This window comes from Panicum virgatum, chromosome 8K, assembly GCF_016808335.1.
Source record: "Panicum virgatum strain AP13 chromosome 8K, P.virgatum_v5, whole genome shotgun sequence".
NCBI lineage: Eukaryota > Viridiplantae > Streptophyta > Magnoliopsida > Poales > Poaceae > Panicum > Panicum virgatum.
The window spans coordinates 13,855,420-13,877,283 of record NC_053143.1 but is presented as its reverse complement, the minus strand read 5'-3'; the positions used below and the strand labels follow the sequence as shown (position 1 = coordinate 13,877,283).

General features: G+C 43.1%; 2 protein-coding genes across 4 annotated transcripts; both read left to right on the top strand.

Annotated features, from left to right (window-relative positions):
* The first annotated feature begins 8,780 nt into the window (after positions 1 to 8,780).
* LOC120646180 lies at positions 8,781 to 9,410 on the top strand. The gene has a single exon (XM_039922872.1). The coding sequence runs from the start codon at positions 8,817 to 8,819 to the stop codon at positions 9,300 to 9,302; it is 486 nt and encodes a 161-aa protein (XP_039778806.1). The 5' UTR covers positions 8,781 to 8,816; the 3' UTR covers positions 9,303 to 9,410.
* Positions 9,411 to 15,490: 6,080 nt separating this feature from the next.
* On the top strand, positions 15,491 to 20,742 carry LOC120644000 (cytochrome P450 71A1-like). 3 transcript variants are annotated; one of them, XM_039920529.1, is made up of 3 exons: positions 15,494 to 16,611; positions 19,870 to 20,240; positions 20,278 to 20,742. In XM_039920529.1, exons 1-3 carry the CDS (start codon positions 15,664 to 15,666, stop codon positions 20,360 to 20,362), a joined length of 1,404 nt encoding a protein of 467 aa, XP_039776463.1. In that variant the 5' UTR covers positions 15,494 to 15,663; the 3' UTR covers positions 20,363 to 20,742. The 3 variants fall into 3 exon arrangements, with proteins under 3 accessions (XP_039776462.1, XP_039776463.1, XP_039776461.1); XM_039920528.1 differs by having other exon boundaries at positions 15,491 to 16,587; positions 19,870 to 20,742; XM_039920527.1 differs by having other exon boundaries at positions 15,495 to 16,611; positions 19,870 to 20,742.
* Positions 20,743 to 21,864: the final 1,122 nt, after the last annotated feature.

The following is a 21,864-nucleotide window of genomic DNA, read 5'->3' as shown; positions in this document are numbered from 1 at the left end:
GATTGCAGCGTTGTGGTATAGTTGAGCGACCCGAGGATGCTATTTGTCATTTTTATTCGGGTTTAAGGCGTGAAATTCAGGCCATTATTGATAATAAAGACTTTAACACTGTCGACAAGTTGTTCCAGTTTGCTATGCTTGCAGAAAAGGAATTGCAGGGACAACAACAGCGACCCCGGAGTACTTTTGGCGCTTCACCTACGCCAAAGACGAGTGCACCTTCTTTGAGTCGCACACCTTTGACCCCTTCATCAGCCACGCAATCCGCCTCTACTCCCGGTACACCTGCGGCACACAATGGTAAGCTTCCTTTGCAGGTACCCTCAAAGAAACCGGATTCGGCAACACCTCCAACATCTTCCAGTGGTCGCACATCGAGCATTAAGTGCCGCCGCTGCCATGGGATTGGTCACGTCAAGAAGGATTGCCCTTGCCAACGGACATACATTGCTACAGAGGATGGCTACATTAGTGCTTCTAATGCTGAGGATGATGATGATGGTGACTCCAGTGAGGCTGCCACAGATGATGATGCCATGTTTGGTGGTGCTGCCACGGCGAATCTCCGGAGCATCATTGTGCAGCGTGCCCTTAGTACTCAGCCTGAGCCCTCGCAGCAGCAGCGGCATAATTTGTTCCAGACTTTCTTCGCCATCCAGAATTGGCGTGCACGTGTGATTATTGATGGAGGAAGTTGCAACAATTTGGTGAGCTCAGATTTGGTCAAGAAGCTTGGCTTGACCACACGACCACTGCCACAACCATATCACATTCAGTGGTTCAGTGATTCCAGCAAGGTTAAGGTAACACACATGGTACGAGTGCATTTTTTTCATTGGTATATATTCTGATTTTGCAGATTGTGATGTCATACCTATGGATGCATGCTCTCTTTTGTTGGGTAGACCTTGGGAATATGATACTGATGCTAAACACCATGGTAGAAGTAATAAATACACCTTCATGCATAAGGGAAAGAAGATTACTTTGCTGCCTTTAACTCCTGCTGAAATTGTACAAGCTGAAAAAGATAGAGCTGAAAGTGCTAAAAAAGAACCAGAAAATCAGCAAGCAATTAAATTGAATGCTCCTGTCATGCTTGCAATGAAATCTGATTTTGCTAAAATTAATGATGATGATGCTTGCTGCTATGCCTTGGTTTGCAAAGATGCTTTATTTTCCATTGATGATATTGCTAGCACTTTGCCTGCACCTGTGACTAACCTTTTGCAGGAGTTCAGAGATGTTTTTCCCTCTGAAATACCTCCAGGACTTCCTCCCATTCGTGGGATTGAGCATCAAATTGATTTGATTCCTGGAGCGAGCTTCCCCAACCGTGCTGCATATCGTGCAAATCCTAAGGAGACTAAGGAGATTCAGTGCCAAGTCCAAGACCTTTTGGACCGTGGGTATATATGTGAGAGCCTTAGTCCTTGTTCTGTTCCTGTCATTTTGGTTCCAAAAAAAGATGGCAGTTGGCGCATGTGTGTAGATTGTAGAGCCATTAACAACATCACCATCCGATATCATCATCCTATTCCTCGATTAGATGACATGCTTGATGAGTTAAGTGATTCTAAGATTTTCTCTAAGGTTGATTTGTGCAGTGTATACCACCAGATTAGAATGAAATTGGGCGATGAATGGAAAACTGCTTTTAAGACCAAGTTCGGATTATATGAGTGGTTAGTAATGCCTTTTGGATTAACTAATGCACCTAGTACTTTCATGCATTTAATGAACGAGGTTTTACGTCCTTTCATAGGCAAATTTGTGGTGGTTTACTTTGATGATATCTTGATTTACAGCACATGTTTATCTGAACATCTTGATCATCTACGTGCTGTTTTTTATGCTTTGCGAGCTGCGCGCTTATTTGGTAACCTCGAGAAGTGCACTTTTTGCACCGAACGAGTCTCGTTTCTTGGCTATGTTGTGACTCCACAGGGCATTGAGGTGGATGAGCGCAAGGTGCATGCCATTCAGAGTTGGCCAACGCCTTCGACGGTGACACAAGTGCGGAGTTTCCTTAGACTTGCAGGATTTTATTGCCGTTTTGTGAAGGATTTCAGCACCATCGCTGCCCCTCTACATGAGCTGACCAAGAAGGGTGTTTCATTCCGTTGGGGGTAGCCACAGGAGAATTCTTTTGCTCTTTTGAAAGAGAAGCTTACTCACGTGCCACTACTACAACTTCCTGATTTTGGTAAGACTTTTGAGCTTGAATGTGATGCAAGTGGAGTTGGTATTGGTGCTGTTTTGATGCAAGGAGGTAAACCCATTGCTTACTTTAGTGATAGGCCACTTTGGTGCTAAGAAGACGGATGCTGTGCTGTCTAAGTTGATGCCACGTGCTGCTGGACCATATAAAATTTGGGAAAAGATTAATGATAATGCATATAAGCTTGAGTTGCCTTTCGAGTTTGGGATTAGTCCCACCTTTAACATTTTAGATTTGAAACCATACTTGGGAGAAGAGGAAGAGCTTGAGTCGAGGACGACTCCACTTCAAGAGGGGGAGGATAATGAGGACATCACTCCCATGGATACAAACAACACTCCTCAAGTTGATGTACAAGGTCCAATTACTCGCGCACGCGCTCGACTATTGAATTTAAAGGTGAGCTCGTTCCTAAGTAATTATTTTTGTGACTTTGAGAATAATTTACTACCTAATGATTTAATTGTACTTAGGAACAAAGGAGAGGACTAGCAAAGGCGTGGGGAAGGCCTTGGAGGCATGGAGGACCAGCGAGGACGTTCGGAACAAGATGGAGGCCCAAACTGATTCGACTTCGTTTCAGTTTCGGACTCCAGGAACATCCCGCACTAAAACAGACGCCAGGTCGCATACGGAGGCAGATTTGGACATTCTTTATATTGATGGAAATCTAATTTCAAGATGCTTCCAATGGCACTGGTTTTAGGCCCAAATTCGTTCGGAGTCGTCAGGAATCGTCCGAGAAAGTTGACGTCCTGAATCTGTCCCGGCGCTGCGATGCCGTCTTTTGGTCTTTGGGCCTTGTATCGTGTTGGAGTCCATTAGGGGCGCGTCCAGGGGGTCTTGCACGACCCTAGAGTCTTCATAAACAGCAGCCACCACACCATTAGAGTTTGGGTTTTGCTTAGATTATTCTGTCAAGAACAGTTTCGCCGCCATGTCGGTTTGTGAGACCCCAACTCGAGTGCTTAATCATTCATCCGCAATTTTCCAGATTGTGTTCTTTCTTGTTCTTGCTTGTGTCTTTGATTCACAGGTAAGGATTAGATTCGTGGCGAGGTCAATCGTGCAGCGCATGGTTGATAACCAGAGGAGAAGTGGTGCTACGATTGCGGGGTTCTAGTCGTGTTGATTGGAAGCCGGATCGTTTGTGTGATATCTCCGCCAAATCGATAGTTGCCTCCACCTGACGGAAGATCGGGATCCCCTATTCCCATCACCTAATTAGTGTGGGAAGAGGGAAAATCTTGCTCACCTTGAGTTTCCCCCAAACCCTAGCCGCCAGAAGTGAGAGGGAAAAGCAAATCCGCCCCAAAGGTGCACCTCCTCGAGCTCCTCTTACTCTCCTCATTCCGTTTTGCTACTCCCCTCCAACGATTGGGTGCAGTAGTGGAGGGATCTAGGGAGGAGCAACCATGGGAGAGGAGGAAGAAGAAGGGGACGAGAGAAAGAAATGAGAGAGGGGGCTCGAGCTCGGGTGGACAGGAGGAAGGTGGGGTGTGGGGAAGGGGAGGTGTGATGGTTGGGCCTCTAAAGGCTTTCTCCCTTTTCTTTCTTTTTTTTTCCTTTTTTTAGGTGTCACAGCAGTAGAGCAGAAAGCCGAATTGGCAATGCCCGTTTCGGTTCCTTGTGATGGAAAAACACTGCTGGCATTCTCAGTACAAGTCGATGAGGAGCTTGTGGGTTACGAAGTTACACCAAAGATGCAGGAATATGAAGCTCAATGACACTTAAGTGCTTGGGGGGTAAAATATTGGCAGGTGATAATTTACCTCATGAGGTTTTTACTCAATAGGTCAGTTTGCAGAGGGCGCTCAAGATTCTGACTACGCTTTGTTTCAAAATCTTGAGTTGTTTCAAAGATTAACAGCAGTAAATAAAGCCGAATTAGAAGTTTTTTCAATTCGAGCTAGAAAATCGGTAAACTATTAGTAATGAGGTATATTGATGCTCTTACTCCTATTCTTGGTTAAAAAATGAAGCTGAATTTACTTGGGGCAGAACAATAAAAAGTATTTGAGAATATTAAGCAATATTTGTCTTCACCATCGGTACTCAAGGTGCCTATGAGAGAGGTTCCTTTCAGGCTTTATGTGGCAGCAGAAGACAAAGTTATTGGGATTGTTTTGACTCAAGAAACTGAAGGTAAAGAGTATATTATCACTTACATAAGTCGACGACTCATTGATGTGGAGACAAGGTATGCTTTTATTGAAAGTTATGTTCATCTCTCTATTATACTTGTACCAAATTGAGGCATTATCTATTATCCAGTACTTGCATAGTAGTGTGTCAAACCGATGTGATTAAACGTATATCGCAAAAGCCGATTTTGAGTGGTAGAATTGGCAAATGAGCATATGCTTTAGTTGAATACAATTTGGCTTGTGAATCCTTAAAATCTATGAGAGGCCAAATTGTAGCGGATTTCATTATTGAGCATTGGATTATTGATCAGCATGATTTGGAAGTCGGCTATATTACTTGCACACCATGGAAGTTATATTTCGATGGATCGGTTTGTAATAATGGTTAAGGATTTGGTGCTGTCTTGATTTCTCCAAGTGGTTCTATCTTTGAGTTCTCAAACCGATTAAAAGAGGATTGCATGAATAATTAAGTTGTGTATGAAGTGCTTTCATTTGGTTTGGAATTTTTGCAATCTATGGGCGTGAAACATGTTGAAGCCTTTGGTGATTGACTTCTGTAGTGCAGTAAGTATTCAAGGTATGCTAAATGTTACAATGGATCTTTAAATGCATATCTTGACAAGTGCCTCAATATTATTTTTTCCTTTGATGAATTTGTTATAAGACATATACCAAGGGAAGATAATGAATAGGCTAACGCTCTAGCTCAGCAAACATCTGGCTACACAATTGTGAAAAAATATTTTCACATTCAAAAGCCGATGCAAGCAAAAGCCGAGTTGTAGGTTCTGGACGAACTGGTCTGACCGGTTGATGCAATCGGTCTGATCGCCCAAACCGGTCTGACCGGTCATGAGACTGGTTTCATCGCATAGGCCGCCCAGACTACTGGAGACACCAATTCGGCTATGGAAGATGATTCAATCACTAAAGCCGTAGATCAAGATTGGATGGTTCCTATAATCTCTTGTTTAAAGATCCTGGTCGCGGTGCAGAGAGGAATATTCGGCGTGTGGCACTCAAATATGTTTTTTAATGGATGATGAGCCCTATCATTGAACCGCAGAAGATTTGCTTCTTTAATGTTTAAACTCGAATCAGGCCAGATTTGCCATGAGGAAAGTTCATGAAGGCATTGGTGGTATACATCAATCGGCACCCGAGATGAAGTGGTTGTTTAGAAGAGCCAGTCTTTATTACCCTACCATGATGTCTAATTGTTTCAAGTAGTATAAGGGGTGTGAAGAATGTCAACGGTTTGGTGATTTGTAGTTGGTGCTTGCTGCGTTGATGCATCCTATTATCAAACAATGGCTTTTCCGAGGTTGAGGAGTGGAGTTCATTGGTCAGATTAATTAATCCTCCATCTTCAAAGGTGCATTGCTTCGTGTTGGTTGCTACAGATTATTTTACTAAATAGACCAAAGCAGTTTCTTTGAAAAACATGATTCACAGCCGAGGTAATAATTTATACTGTGGCTTGTCTCATTTATACAAGATGACATGGCCGATATACAATATCAACCTTGAAGACATGATCGGTGAGTAGGTGTTTCGCATTGTTTTAGCATAGTTTTGGGCTTTGAGAGATATTTCTTGGTACATGAGCTTTATCAAGAAACAATGGGGGCATATATTGACACCCAAAGTTGACACAATTCAAGTTTTCTGGACAACCTGGGTAGACCGGTCAGACCTCTCATGCATAGAAACCGGTTAGACCGGTTAGGATAAGTTTGTCAAATTGTCAATTGGACTGCACCATTATGTAGATCTCGTCGAGCCGATCGAAATGCATATGTTGAACGTCCAATTTGGAGTCCAGATGAGGAAATTATGCCTCCTAATGGGTACAGACCTCCCCACCCTATATATATGAAACGGCCACAGCAGATTAAGGGTAATCCCAATCGATTCAAAAACTCTTTCCCTTTTATCCTCAAACCCTAGCTTTTCCAACCCCATCTGCTATTCTTCGCTCGTCTCTACGTCGTTCGATGGCTTTCTGAGTGGCCTGCCAACCTTAGAGCAACCCTAGATGCACGGGCTCCGACGGGGTCCATCTAGAGCTCAAGGTTTTAGGTCTTCGCTGCGTTCTTTGTAGAACCGGTCTGACCGGTTGACCTTACCGGTCTGACCGGTCAGCGCGCAAGGAGCCCGTTTGTGAAGATCGTGTTGACGATCACCGCGTGTTCTAGCGCATTCTAGTGTATGACCATATTTTGCATCAACACGGTGTTACTAGAAATAATGATTCACCAGCAACACCAGAAAAAACCATGGAGAAGTGCATAGTATAAAAATAAAAGCTTTCTATGGATTACTGAATCCAAACTTATACATATATTGTTCGGTGGTGACTACACATATATACACACACATATTACTCAGATTAAATTGCATCGTGCAGCCTTCAAAAAAATCTTACAATACACTTGAGGCCTCTTTTCACTTGGAACCCTCTCCTTTATGAAGTTCAGTACTATCACTGTCATGTGCATGAGGTGACAAAGTTTGAAAGGGATGCCATGCCCACATGAATCTACCGCCAGTAATAAAATTGAAAGGATCATTGAGAATAACTGAATTACTTAATTACTGGACTACTGCTTTACTGAGTTACTAGATTATTGCTTTACTAAGAATAACTAAAGTGCTACATAGTATTACTGGTTTACAGAGAATTACTAAAAAATACACAAGTAATTCTAGAGTATCGAGGGATTACCAATATTTGTAAGTATTAGTAGGTTACTAGAGATATAGGATGAGATGAGAGACAATCAGATGAATTTTCTCTTCAGCAGGCAGTTCCATATAGGATTTGCTAGAATAAAACAAGTAGGTTATAAAAAACTTTTTTTTCGATTATTTATCCACAAAGAAAAAAAGGTTCTTATCAAACCCACAATAAAATTAGAAAGAAAGATAAAGTTGACCTGACCCCTTGAATAATGCCTCTATCCGCTATTTTGATATATAAATTCGATGTGGATGAAATTGGTGTATAAGTGGATTTTTTGTATTTCCTTAAACTTAGAAGGCAAGGCAAGAATTTTTCACTATTTATGATTTCATATTCTTGTTACTAGACATTCTATAAGAATAAGAAGAAATCTCAACTCTTTTCCATTACACATAAAAAGGGTTTCAAAAGTTAATTTTTCTTTTCAATATCTTTCTTTTTTTCAGAATCCTATTTTTGTTGTTCCACCCATGCAATAGAGAGCGAATGAGAAAAGAGGGGTTATACTTCCCTTAAGGGCTAGTTTGGAAGCCCACCTTCCCGGCCTTTTCCCTTGGCTGGCGCCCCACGCGGAATGCGCACAGGGCCCATATTTCCCCTGTATTTGGAAGCCCGCTCGTGGGGGGAGCCCGACCCGACCCCCCTTGTTTTCCCTGGGGCCGGCGTTCCCCACCTCCCGAGTCCGGGCGCGGCTCCCCTGGCGATTCGGCATCGTCTCTGCCTCGCGAGTTGAGAGGCGCCGCAACCTCCACCTCCATCTCCCGAGTCAAGGCGCCGCCGCCTGCGCCTACGCCTCTTGAGCCGCCTCGCCCCGCCCCTCCGCCTTCCTCCATCCAGGCCGCGCTGCCCTCCATCTCCTCCCCGACATATCTCCTCCATCTGCCGTCCAGCTGCCATCGTTTGCCTCGCCGTCCATTCGCGCATCGTCACCCCGCCTTGCCAGCGCAGATCCAGTTTCTGCGCCGCCGCCAGGTACGTCCTCCTCCTCCTTCCCTTTGCAATTTCCTTGTCAGTGATTTCTGGCGCATGGTGATTAGATTTATTTATCTTGAATGGAGATGGAATTGGATGGATAATGGTTTGTTATCAGTAGTTGGGTTGGGTTTCTGACTAGCTCTTGTGCTTAGATAATTGCTTTGATTGATGTGGATCGATCTGAAAGCTCTAGTTTGAGATAAATTCTCTTGAACAATCCCACCAAATTAAAGAACAAAATGATTCTTGATTTTAGAACATTACTCACTAGTCGAGTGTAGGTTGAAAAGGGAAGAGAAAGCTTTGAGATGGAGATGTGATGCAAATTACAATGTGTGTGGGAGAGGACATGTTCAATGCCATGGGGCAGAAGATTGTGCTTAGATTATTGCTCTAATTGTGTATATGAGATTCTTGCTCTGATTGAGATTGATCAGATTGACATGGTATAAGAATTATCTGGTACATGTCCTACTTCCATACCTGACACGTGTTTAATCTTCTTCCTTTTCCCTATTTATTTGGAACTGTCCTTCAAATAACTTTGCCAAAAAAAGATATGGTCTAGTATTTATGCATTAATAACTATGGTTTCAAATAGTATTTATCTAGCTAGCATGTTTGAACAGATGACCGTTGTTTCAATTTTTATATGTTGTTGTTTCCATATGACAACTAGCTAGCACTATTTTACTAATAAATAATATTATATCTATAGTAGAAAATGGATTCTTGGGAGGATCAAGTTAGAAGATTCATGTTAGATGAGGAAGAAGAGGATGACGAGCTATTTCTAGTTATGGTCCCTGCGCTTCAATTGTGTATGTATGACGAGAAGATGCAAGAGCACACCTCATCTCTATCTGGGGCACAAAGGGTCAAAGAAATTTTAGAAGGTCATGAGAGGTGGTGCAAAGTGGAATTTAGGATGGAGTCTCATATTTTTAGGGCGGTAGCACATTTTCTCAGAGTGGAGAATTTATTACGTGATACTCGTGGTGTTAAGATTGAGGAGCAGTTAGGAATGTTTATGTTCATGCTCTCTCATAATGCTAGCACCGAGAGGCTAAAAAAGAAATCCCAACATAGTGGAGAAACAATACATTGGAAAATTATGGAGGTCTTTGATATAATTCCAGCTCTCACTCATAGATTTGTGAAGCTGCCAAATGTAAACCAGACACATGTCAAGATTGCTTATGATCCTTGATATATGCCTTTCTTCCAGGCTAGTAATAGGTATTAAATATTTGCTCTAATCACAACTTCACAACACATGGTTCCAACACTCATTCCTTGGTTTTCTTTTTTTACTTTAATGCAGAACTACATTGGTGCTATAGATGGTACTCATGTCCGAATCACCATTTCAGAAGAAAGAGCAGCTCCTTAAAGAAATAGGAAGGGAACATTGTCACAGAATGTGATGTGCGCCTGTGACTTTGATCTAAAATTTACTTTCATCTCGTGTGGGTGGGAGGGATCAGCATCTGATGTGGGAGTCGGCTGGAATGACACTTTGGGTATGTTCAACGCCGAACCACAAATTTGGGCGAAATTGATAAAAGTAAGTACTAAACAATAAGTTTTGTTGATTTAGTTTGGAATCTTGAGGTGTCTATTCTGATTACTAACTACTAATCATATATGTTTTGTTGTGTTCAAATAGGATAATGCTAAATTTGGCAAGTTTTGCAAGAAGGCTTTTCCTTTATTTAACAGCTTGGAATCATTGTATGAAGGTATTAAATCCTTCATATAGGATAATCCTTTATTTAAAAAGAACATGTACAATAGGATGTATTGCCACAGGAGATTTAAATTTTACATCCACAAAGAACAGAGCACCGAGTTGAGCCTACACCTCAGATAACTGAGCAGCGAGTTGAACCTGCACCTCAGAGAAGTATGTCAGAGCAAAGCACCCATAACACAGTACCTAGTAGAAATCCGTTCAATTCTGGTCATCCATTCGGTTCTTGTCTTGATGGCATAGGGAGCACTAAAGTTCAATCTGCTGCAACAAATCAAACTTTCGAGGATGTGGAAGGTTTCAGTGGCAAGAAACATAAGCAAAGTCAAATGGCTACAAGACTTGGAGACTACATTGATTTCAGGAAAGACCAGCTTGAAAAAACTATGAAGGAGCTCAATGAGAAGAAGAAACATGAAGAGGACTATTCTGTTCAGAAGTGCATTGACATTGTGGATGCCATAGAAGAACTAAATGATGAGCAGAAGGCAAATTATAATGAGCTATTTCAATTTGAAATATAGGCAAATCTTTGTGGGCACAAAAAAAACCCAAAGGTCAGTCTTATTTGGTTGAAGAAAAAAATTTCCCAAGTATATACAATATGATGATCATTAGCTCTGCTTATTTGGAAAATTTATTCTTTTTACTCAGAATTGACTAAAGGCGATGATTCTTCTCTGTTCTCATTTTGATGCAGTGATCCAGATGCTCCAGGTGGAGAACCAGTTATGCAGAAAATGGAACTTGTAAGAATCTTCGCCTTTTAGTTACAACCTGCCACTTGGGCTCAGCATTTTCTTTTTTGGACTGTTGTAGCAAAATTCATTTCATTGACAACTCTTGTTAGAAAATTCCCTCTTCATTTGTTTGTTTACGAGTACAACCACTGTATATTAATCCAAGTCAAAAAATGGATGAAATTTTGTTTTGGTCTTGCACCTGAATTTCTAATGCTTTTGTAATCATGTAAATTAAGCCATATGTCAATTTGTGTTACTTGCAGAGTGCTCAGTGGGAGCAATGAATGGTATAAAACTGAAGCAATCAGTTATGCATTTCTAATTTTGTGTAGCCTAGAAACAGTAGTTGAGGAAGGCATTACACTTGATGTTTGGTCTAAGAAACAATATGCTTGATGCTAGATTAATCACAAGGTTGGGGGTTTTTGGGTGTTTGGTGTAAAAGCAATCTTGTTCGCTTGATTTATAGTTACTTGTAGCCTTTTTTAACTTGATAGATTGGATTGCTAATTTAATTTTACAAGGGTATGCACTCCAATTCCCTAGTAGATTTCTAGTAACATAGCAAAGTTGTTGACAATATCTATATTCTTCTATGTGCAGGTACCGGCTTCATGCCGAGAGAGGAGACTTTTGGTGGTAGGTTTATGTATGTCTGCTTGACATGCTAGCTGCTTGTGACCTAGCACTATTGTCATGGGCAAGCTGTTACTTTGGATCGAAATTTTGAGCTTATTTTAAAATTTGTGACGAAGTTTGACTTGGTGTTTATAAGTTGGAAGTGATGTGATGTACAATTTGGTTGGATACAAACAAAAATTTCTGAGGGTCAATGCACAATCATCGGAGTTTATGTAATAAATCTGTATTTGTTGATGGCATATGGATGATCACAGAATGCATTCTCTTCATATTTGAAACTTACTTTTAAATTATTGAGCAATGAGTTTATCATTTTTATTATTTTAAATGAATTTTAATTGATTTTTCTGATCTCTGGAGCCTAGTATCCCAAACAGCCCCAGGGATGGGCTAGGTACCGTACCCCCCACCTACCCAAACTAGGCTTAAAAGATAGGATTTGAAATAGGAATCGTGGAATAATGCTAAATTTAGACAAGAGCGGTAGGATGACCCCATATCCTATCAAATTGAGGTTCAGTTCTTTATCATCAAGTATTAGTGATAAAAAATACTATACTATCACTATCTACAAAACCTAAAAATCATTGATACTAATTCCAAACAAAAACTACTAGCCTAACTAGCCAACAATGGGCATAGTTTAAAGCATCGAAATATTCAGTAATTATTGACAAAAAATGGGCATTCTTAAGATGGTCCAGTAATTAGCCTATTCAAACTATGTTGAGCTACTGGATATAAAATTATACGAGCTCAATAATTTCTTCTAGTTTCAGTAGTTTTTGTTACTAAGCTCAATTCAATCTCATTTAGTTCACTAGTCTAGTAGTATTTCGTTATCTGATATAGTAGTTCAGTACTGACTACTGAACTACTATGCTAACTCAGTGCATCAAATGTTTAGTAATAACTGAAAATTACAGATACTAGTAGATGCTAACACAACTATTTTTGTACTACTGAAATAATAAAGTGATAAGCTACTGGATCAAACAACTACTATATATGCTTGCAATAACAAATTACTGAATTGAAAATGCTTACCAGAACTACTCGGTGCTCAGTAATCGAAAAACTTACTAGACTAATTACGAAACCTAACAAATTAGTGATCTAAATCATATTAAAAACTACTGGCCTAACTACTCAATTTAAAGCATCAATATTTAGTAACTGCCAAAAAAAATGTGCGCTCGATTTTGTAAATTGAGCTGGGCTCCCACTTTTCTCACCTAGAACACACATATCAATAAAAAAATTGCGGATACACGAGCACCAATTCGGGATCATCTAGGGGATTGCGAAGGGAATTATGCTCACCGGAGTAGTGCACGTAGAATGAATCTTTCATGCTGCTGGTTGGGGTCACGCAGGAAAAGGGGGCTAGGCACGCAGGGGACGGGACCTATGCGTCCGCCCGCAGCTCGAGGTCATAGCGGCCGCTGCCCGCTGCTCATGGACCTGACGCGGGAATGGGGAGGACGGCGAGCGTCAGGCAGCCTCTGGACGCCACTCACGGCCGCTGCGGGCATGGCGCACGGACCTAGGAGGTTGTGGGCGGGGACCGCGCGTCACGCACCTCTACAGCCCCTGCACGCCAGTTGCTCGAAGATGCCGACGAGCCTCCGCGCCATGCCGCTCGACGCCGCCGCAGCCACAGCTAGCCTCCATGTCCCACTGCTCGACGCCGCCGCAACTTGCGCCATCGCAGCCTCCGCACCCGCGCTGCTCCATGCCACCGCAGCTTTATTTCGAGCCTTTTGAGCCACCTCCATGCCATGACGCTCCACGCCGCCGCTACCACCGCGCCACGCTCCACGCTGCTGCCGCAGTCGCCGCACCCAGAGGCCACCGCGCTCCAGACCCTATTGCCCGCCGTAGCAATTTGGATTTGGATGCGGTGGGGCTGGGGAGGGGGCGAGGGGGTAACTATTTTCTTTTTGAAATTAGGCGAGGGGGTAACTGGGGCGGGGTGGCCAAGCTGGGCCGAGCGGGGGCAGTTGGACTGGGTCGGTTGGATGCTGGTGTAGAATGCTATTCTACACCGACCTAGGGTTGGCACATGTTAATTTAGAGCTCCATTTGTTTTGAGAAAAAGATATGATTTATTTATTTTTATCTTTACACATATGATAGATTTTTTTCAGAGATTTTGTGAAAAGAAGAGGCGGGTGCAGTACCCGCCCTACCTAGAAATGTTGTATTACCCGTCTCTACAAATACTTTCTGTAGCAGTGACATTAAAATTATTGTTCTATCATAACTAGAGCAGAAGTACACCGGGTGAGAGAGCTATTTCATTTCGTCAAGCCATATAGTCAAGAAGGTAGCCGTGGAGTCATCCTCCACAAGAAGTACTGAAGACGGCGACCAACCAGCAGAACTATAATTACTCTATAACCTTGGCTCACGATGGTAGGAGAGACATCAGGAAAACAGATTACCCACGTCTAGTGAGATCATTGACAATCGGCATCAAGCTATGGACAGCACACCAACCCAAGCCATAGACGACAACACGTAAACCTGCATTTATTATTATAATGTGATTAATATAGATACTTGCTCCTTATTATATTTTATTTTTAACTATCATATAGCGTACGTGAAGTTTGTACAGAGAGGTTGGTTTGTACATGATCTGTTCCCATATATAAATACTACTTATATTTACACGAGACTCCTAATTTTTTGATAAAATATCCATGTACAACTAATAACTGACAATTTCTTCCTTTTTGATTTGATGAATAGTGTCGATCCTATTCCCTTAGGACAACTAATAACTCAATTCATAAATAAACTTGGGGCAAACTTGACCTCCGCGTGTGGTGGGCCCACTGATACAAATGGGAGAGGGAAGAAATTACTATTTTTATGCCCATCTATCACTCACCTCATGTGAGAGTAGATTTTTGTGAAACTTCGTTCGTGGAGCTATCTAAAAACACTCATTTATAAATAAAATGGCTCTTGAAGTTGATAGGACCATGAAAACCACTGAAAAATTCTATCCGCAGGATGAAATACTGCATGAATTGATCATCAACGCTTCTTTGGCTGCTTACTCTTGACTAAATGTTTGAACTGAAGAACTACTAGGGGTAATATTATCACCTGTGGTTTTAAGTTAATAGTGATAGCATCTCTCCGATCTATCATGGGTTCTATCCTATCTGGTTGGCCACAGAAAAAGCAAAAGGCATCTGGTCCAAAGCAAGTGTTCCACTCAAAGGGAATTGGATTTCATACATAGCTCCCTGTCCTTGCTGGGAAAGCCTGTTGTAACAGCATTTCAAAGCGTCTGATTTCATAGAAAGCAACAAGTTCTTAATCATGTCATTGGGATACCATGCTTCTTTTTTTTTTTTTTGAACCGGACAGCAGGGAAGACCCCTACTGGTATTTTCATTTTCTACTTATAAGAACTGGAAAAAGTTATTTACAGTTTACAAGTCATCAGTCCCAAAACAAAAAGAAGTGAAATAGCTACATGAAATTACAAAACCAGTTCTCCAGCTCAATCTTCGGGGAAGGATTATAGTCCATTCAAGGATTATCAATAGAAGTTTTAGCCATGAGAACCACTGCAAAATCCTATCAGCAGGATGAAACACCGCATGAATTGATCATGAACGCTTCTTTGGCTCCTCCTTACTCATGACTAAATATTTGAGCTAAACAACTGCCAAGGGTAATATTATCACTTGCGATTTTTTCAAAAATAGTGATGGCACCTCTCCAATCTATCGTGGGTTCTATCCCATCGGGTTGGCCACAAAAAAGTGAAACGCATCTGGTCCAAAGGAAGTCTTTCACACAAATAGAATTGGATTCCATATAAAGGTCCAAAGGAAGAGTCTTTCACACAAATAGAATGTGATTAATATAGATACTTGCGCCTTATTATCTTTTATTTTTAACTGTCATATAGCGTACGTGAAGTTTGCACAGAGAAGTTGGTTTGTACATGATATGTTCCCATATATAAATACTACTTATATTTACACGAGACTCCTAATTTTTTGATAAAAACTCCATGTACAACTCCTGCCGTGATCGCACGGGCTATTAATTGTTCGGTTTTTTTATTGGGATTCAGATTGATTTGTTCCGATTCTGATTAGAATTTTGATTGATTTGTTGAAATTCAGGTTAGAATTTCGATTGACGGACTTGCTAGAAATAATAGACATAGAGATACATACATGCTGTCCAAATACGCGGACGAATAAGACCACCCAAAGACACCAACTTGTTCGCATCAAAGTGAAGCCACTGAGATAGTGAGACAAAAAGACCACAGTAAATCTGTCGCTCACCACTCTGCCGTTCACTCCACGCTTGTTGGCTTGTGTAGATAAGTTTGCCATTTTATTGGCACAAACACCGATCGAAAGGGGAACGAACGAAAAGTTTCCGCTGCAAGCATGGACCTCTCACCGTTTCTTGCACTGCTGCCCATCGCCCTTCTCTCCCTCGTGTTCTTCTTCTCCACCGGCAGAAAATCTACTCTCTCCCATGGAGGTGGACGGAGGAGCTTGCCACCCTCGCCGCCGGGCTTCCCTCTCGTCGGCCACCTGCCGCTTCTTGTCGGGTCGCTACCCCACCGGACGCTCCGGGCGATGGCCGAAACGCACGGCCCGGTCACGCTCCTGCGGCTCGGCCGCGTACCCATCGTGGTGGCCTCCTCGGCGGCCGCGGCGCATGAGGCCATGAAGACCCGAGACGTGGCCTTCGCGGGGCGATACTGCGGGCCGATGGTCGAGCGCCTTTTCTGTGGGCGTGACATGGCCTTCGCTCCCTACGGCGAGCACTGGCGCCAGGCGCGACGCGTCTGCGTGCTCCACCTTCTCAGCCAGCGCTGCGTGCTCTCCTTCCGCCGCGTTCGCCACCAGGAGACCGCCGCCCTGCTCGACCGCGTCCGCGCCGCCGGCGTCGACGACGCCGCCGTGAACCTGAGCCATCTCCTCGTCGTCTACTCCAGCGTCGTCCTCCTGCGGGCCGCGTTCGGCAACGACGACTCCAGCCATGGGCTCGACGGAGAAGGGAAGGTTCTGAGGAAGTTGTTGGTCGACGTCGAGGAGCTGCTGGGCTTGGGCACGCTCGGCGAGGTCGTGCCGTGGCTGGCGTGGGTGGACTCGATGATGGGGGTGCATGCCAAGGCAACAAGGACGTTTGATGCGCTGGATGGCTTCCTCGAGCGGGGCATCGCAGACCACCATGCGCGGCGCCGTGGAGGCCGGCGGGAGGGAGAAGGCGGCGACGGCAACGACGACAATCGCCGCAGCTTCGTGAGCGTGCTGCTGCATGCGAAGGAGGAGGAAGAGGCGGGAGGAATCCTGTTTGACACGGTAGCCGTCAAGGCCATCGTCCTAGTACGTGTATACTCCCTCAGTCGCAAAAGAAAACAGTTTTAAATTTGAAACAAATCATACTTTATGTTCAGCCAAATTTATAAAAAAATAGCGTCAATGTTTTTCTCTAAATAAGTTTACTATAGAAATGTTTTTCATAATTAATCTTGATACTCCTTATTTGGTATCACAATTATTTACATTTTTCCATATACATTTGATTAAACTTCAAATCATTTTACTCCTCATATTGTCAGAGACAACATGCGACATTTTTCCATATACATTTTCAGGGCAAAATTGCACAAGCTGTACTTTAATTCAATTCATTTTCCCAAGTTATCCCTAATAATACAAAATCATATTGCTCCACGTGTTTGAAAATACATCTTTTAATTTACACCTTTCTAATTAAAATACAAAATCATATTTCTCGAGTGTTCGAAGCCGGAAGCCCTACTATTTTTTTATGATCACACCATCTGGATCTTTGTTCAAATCCAACCAATTTGCGAAGGCGTGTTCTCTTAAGAAAAATATCCACCCAACTCGCAGAGCACGTGAAGGCGTGTTCTCTAAGTAAAAAAATCCACCTAACTCAATTTTTTAGAAGGACGGCAAAAGCTTTGCCGTGATTTTATTAGACGAGGGAAAAGAGAAATAAAAGTTTTACAAAAAGGTCTACTAGGCGAAGCCAGGACACAAGTTCACCGGGGTCATATCCGTCAAACAATGATTTCCATTGCATTTTACAAAATTCATTGGGGTCGGCGGACCCCGTGACAAGCTGCAGCTCCGCCCGACCACAAACACTAACGACTACTACTAAGGTACTACAGCGTCACACCGGCGTTTTGGCTAAAACTCAACTCGGAAATAGAAAACACTGAAAATACAGAAGAACAAAAGGGAACCACTCTGAAAATTCCCACTGTCGTCTACTCTCATCGTTCTTGTCCTCTTGCCGTCGTTCTTGTTGCAAGTTGATTTTGCTGTATATCATCATTACAGAGGAGAGCTACTTGACATTGCTGTAAACTTTTCTGCCGGAAAGTTCCTCTGTTCCTTTCCTTCCATATGTTCCACCAGAAGTAGATCACCATTCCGTCGAACTTTTTCTTTTGATCTTTACCAAATTTTGTCCGACACTTCCGCCAGCCATGTAACGATCCCGTCACCGACCCAGAATCAAGCACCGAGAGGTCCATCCCAGCCATTGTTTCACGAATGACCACACTCTTGCTTTTAGTATTGACAGTCTTTGCAAAGGTGTAAAGGTGGTGTCTCGGGTCAACACCATAAAGTTTGCAAAAAGCAGCATCTATTATATTATTATTTGGCCAACAAACGGAGTCACCACGTTCCCTCTTAAGGTCTAAAAATTCCCACCTTAATCGGAGAAAATAGAAAGATAAAAAATGGACTCACCACGTTCCCTCTCAAGGTCTAAAAATTTCCACATTAATCAGAGAAAAATAGAAAGATAAAAATTACCCACCACTGCCATTACGATAAAAATTAGCCTAAAATACCCCTATGCCTAATTAAAAATCACCCACCAATGTCATTATGAAAAATTAAATATAAAATACCATTTAGCTATGTATCAATTACAAATATATACTATTAATAAAAACTAAAGCTAACAACAATCAATCAAAATAAAATGAAAATAAGAAAAATTATCTGCATAATATTATTAAAGCTCAACAAATCAAATTGTTATTATAGGTAGATCATAGTTCACTTGTTTTAATCAACAATAAGACATAATTTACGATAATGAACAGGATGATGTATGGTAAAAAATAGTATAACATTTAAGTAAGAATACAACGACATGTAATTTTTGAATTTTTAATACTAGCCGCGCAAATGTGTGGACTATACGCCTAGTTATTTAGATTCTGCTAGTCGGATACCGTCTACCTGTTCCCATAGCATAATAAAGTAGATCATCATTCCGTCGAACTTTTTCTTTTGATCTTTACCAACTTTTGTCTGACACTTCCGCCAGCCATGTAACGATCCTGTCACCGACCCAAGCACCGAGAGGTCCAGCCCGGCCATTGTTTCACGAATGACCACACTCTTGCTTTTAGTATTGACAGTCTTTGCAAAGGTGTAAAGGCGGTGTCTCTGGGTCAACACCACAAAGTTTGCAAAAAGCAGCATTATTTAGATTCTGCTTGTCGGATACCGTCTACCTGTTCCCATAGCATAATACATTCCTTTATTTCCTGAGTTGTTTGGAGGGCTGGGATGTGAGAAATCCATCGGTTATATATCTTGCAATATATGCTTTATTTATTTTTGAGAAACACAATACAGACGCACACAACCTAAATCCTAGAAAATTCGCTCCCAGAGAGAGTCGAACTCAGAACCTCAAGTGCTACTGAGGCTCTTGTAACCACTACGCTACAGGCCCTTTACGAACTGACAATTTCTTCCTTTTTGATTTGATGAATAGTGTCGATCCTATTGCCTTAGGACAACTAATAACTCAATTCATAAATAAACTTGGGGCAAACTTGACCTCCGCGTGTGGTGGGCCCACTGATACAAATGGGAGAGGGAAGAAATTACTATTTTTATGCCCATCTATCACTCACCTCATGCGAGAGTAGATTTTTGAGAAACTTCGTTCGTGGAGCTATCTAAAAACACTCATTTATAAATAAAATGGCTCCTGAAGTATTATAAAAGTAAACAACATGTCTATATAGAAAGCCAGACTTAATGGAGGACGACAATGCGACCAGACAAGTATTATTTGCGTACTTAGAGCAGGTAAAACAATGATTTTATTGCTAAGTTAGTCAGTATTTTTACTAATGTCGATGGGAGATAGAGGGAGAGAGATGAGAGCTTATCCTAATGCATGCAATAAGTTGAACATGGAAACCTACTATGCAGTAGTGGGTCTAGATAACAAGTGGATGTGAGGAGAAATAAAAAAAATTGACACATGGGTAAATATTATGAGAAAATTTACAATGATTGAAAAAATAGAAGTCGTCCATCTGATAAAATCATACGGTGGTGAAGGTAGGAAGTACCTAGAGTAAAGTATCTGATACTTACAAAATGTGGGACCAAGTACCAAAAAATGGGACTGGATACTAATTTAATTTAATTTTTGTAAATACTTTCCATAGATCAACGGCTAGAAAAAAATATAATACAGTAATAAAAACCTTTTATAGATAAATAAAATGCTGGTTTGCTCTATGAGCATTGACTATATATAGTGACATATATACGTGTACGGTGCAGGATATGTTCCTAGCCGGCTCGTCTACGACCGCCTCCATTGTGGAATGGGCAATGGCGGAGCTCATCAACCATCCAGATGAGATGCGCAAGCTCCAAGAGGAGATACGCACCACCATCCATGGCGGCGGTGACAACCAGCAAATCACCGAGGACCACCTCGGCAAGCTGCGCCGCCTCAAGCCGGTGCTCAAGGAGACGCTCCGTCTGCACATGCCGTCGCCGCTCGTGCTGCGGGAGACGGTCGAGGACACCGAGCTGCTCGGCTACCACGTTCCGGCACGCACCCGTGTCATCATCGACGTCGGGGCCATCGCACGGGACCCCGCCACCTGGGAGCGCGCCGAGGAGTTCCTGCCGGAGCGGTGGTTTGGGGACGATGGCGGGCCGCTGGCGGCGGCGGCGGGGCAGGACTTCACATTCTTGCCGTTCGGTGGCGGGCGGAGAGGGTGCCCTGGTGCTGGGTTTGGCATGGCGAGCGTCGACCTGGTGCTGACGAGCCTGCTGTGCCACTTCGACTGGGAGCTACCGGCCGGTGGGGCGTCCACGGTCGACATGGATGAGGTGGGGGGATTGGCCGTGCGGTTGAAGAAACCTCTGTGTCTGGTCGCTAAGCCATGGTCTCCTCAGTAAGATCCATCATGGTGTCGGTGTCGTCTATATATCCTACTACTCATATTCATCAGGAAATTAAATAAAGATCTTAATATATTATCCGCAAGGGCCACGTGTCCTTCACTGGTATCTTATACATTCATGGTAAACAGCAAAATGTAGAGTTTGGATGCATGACTTACATTATTACATATAAGCATCCATGTAATAAGTACTTTATATTGGCTATATATATTATTCTCCTCTATTAAGTATTAGTAATATATATTTGCTTTATATATATATATATATATATATATATATATATTGACAGAGGTTTCGAAAAAATATTGTACACACTATTATCTTCTTATCCATGTTGCTTTTAGTTACGGCATCTCAAAATTTCAAGTGCCTGAACTTTAGAGCTGCTTTAGGCGGCGTGTGTGAATGCTGTCGTCGTCTGCCGGTGACCAAGAAGTGGAGTTGGTGACAGAGGTGTGCAAAAACCAAGCAATTGATGTGTTTGGGGTAAGGGTGGCAGACACAGCAGTGTGTGTAACTGTGTAAGAGCCATCAAGTACCATAAGACAAGATGGTTGAGCACGAGTAGAAGATAATGCAAGCGGGAAAGAAGAGCTGATGATCGATTTATGGAGAAAGAAGAAGATGACGATGGTACCGTTGGATCTTGATTTAAGGTCCACGAAAGGTGCCCAAAAAAAAACTCGTACTTTCCTCGGATTCGGCGACATGCTTATAGCATGTCACAACGTGACATGGTGTCAATCTGGGTCGTTGAAAGAGAATCCTAGGGCTGCTGGGCATCCGGCTGCTTTCATCCGACGGGACCGCGCCCAATCCCGCACGTGCCATTCCGTTTTGACGCCGCTCCTGTCAATCTCGCAATCGCTGCTCGCCACCCGCGCCGCTCGCCCGAATAGATGACCGGAGAGGCCGGCCCCGCCGCTGGGGACTGCTGGGAGCCGAGTCGCCGCCGTGGGAAGCCGCTGGGCCCGTCGCCGCGAGTGGGAGGTGGGCCGCCGGCCGCCACGCACGTGGAGGCGGCACCCCTGCCCTGCCGCCGCCACCGAGGCCGGCAGGCGCGTGGAGGCCAGCGGCCACGCCGGCGCTGCCGCCGCAAGCGCAGAGGAAGGAGACGTCGCCAGTTGAATGCCTCCCAGCCGCAGCAGCCAATGTAAATGTGCGTTCCTCACCGCTGGTCGACCACAACCCGTCGATGAAATTGAGCAGCCCAGACAGAGTAATGCGGAGAGTAATGTACTAATGTGGCGGCGTTGTGTAGCAATTCTCCCATGTTAGCAATTCAGTTGAGGTTCAAAAGAATGCCGAATCATGATTATTTGATCGTACACATCGATTACCTCTGAGTAACCTGATCCA

Coding starts and splice junctions, on each gene's coding strand:
- LOC120646180 (XM_039922872.1), top strand. CDS start 8,817: ATGGATTCTTGGGAGGATCAAGTTAGAAGATTCATGTTAGATGAGGAA.
- LOC120644000 (XM_039920527.1), top strand. CDS start 15,664: ATGGACCTCTCACCGTTTCTTGCACTGCTGCCCATCGCCCTTCTCTCC. Junction 16,612..19,869: donor CCGTCAAGGCCATCGTCCTA/GTACGTGTATAC, acceptor TGTACGGTGCAG/GATATGTTCCTAGCCGGCTC.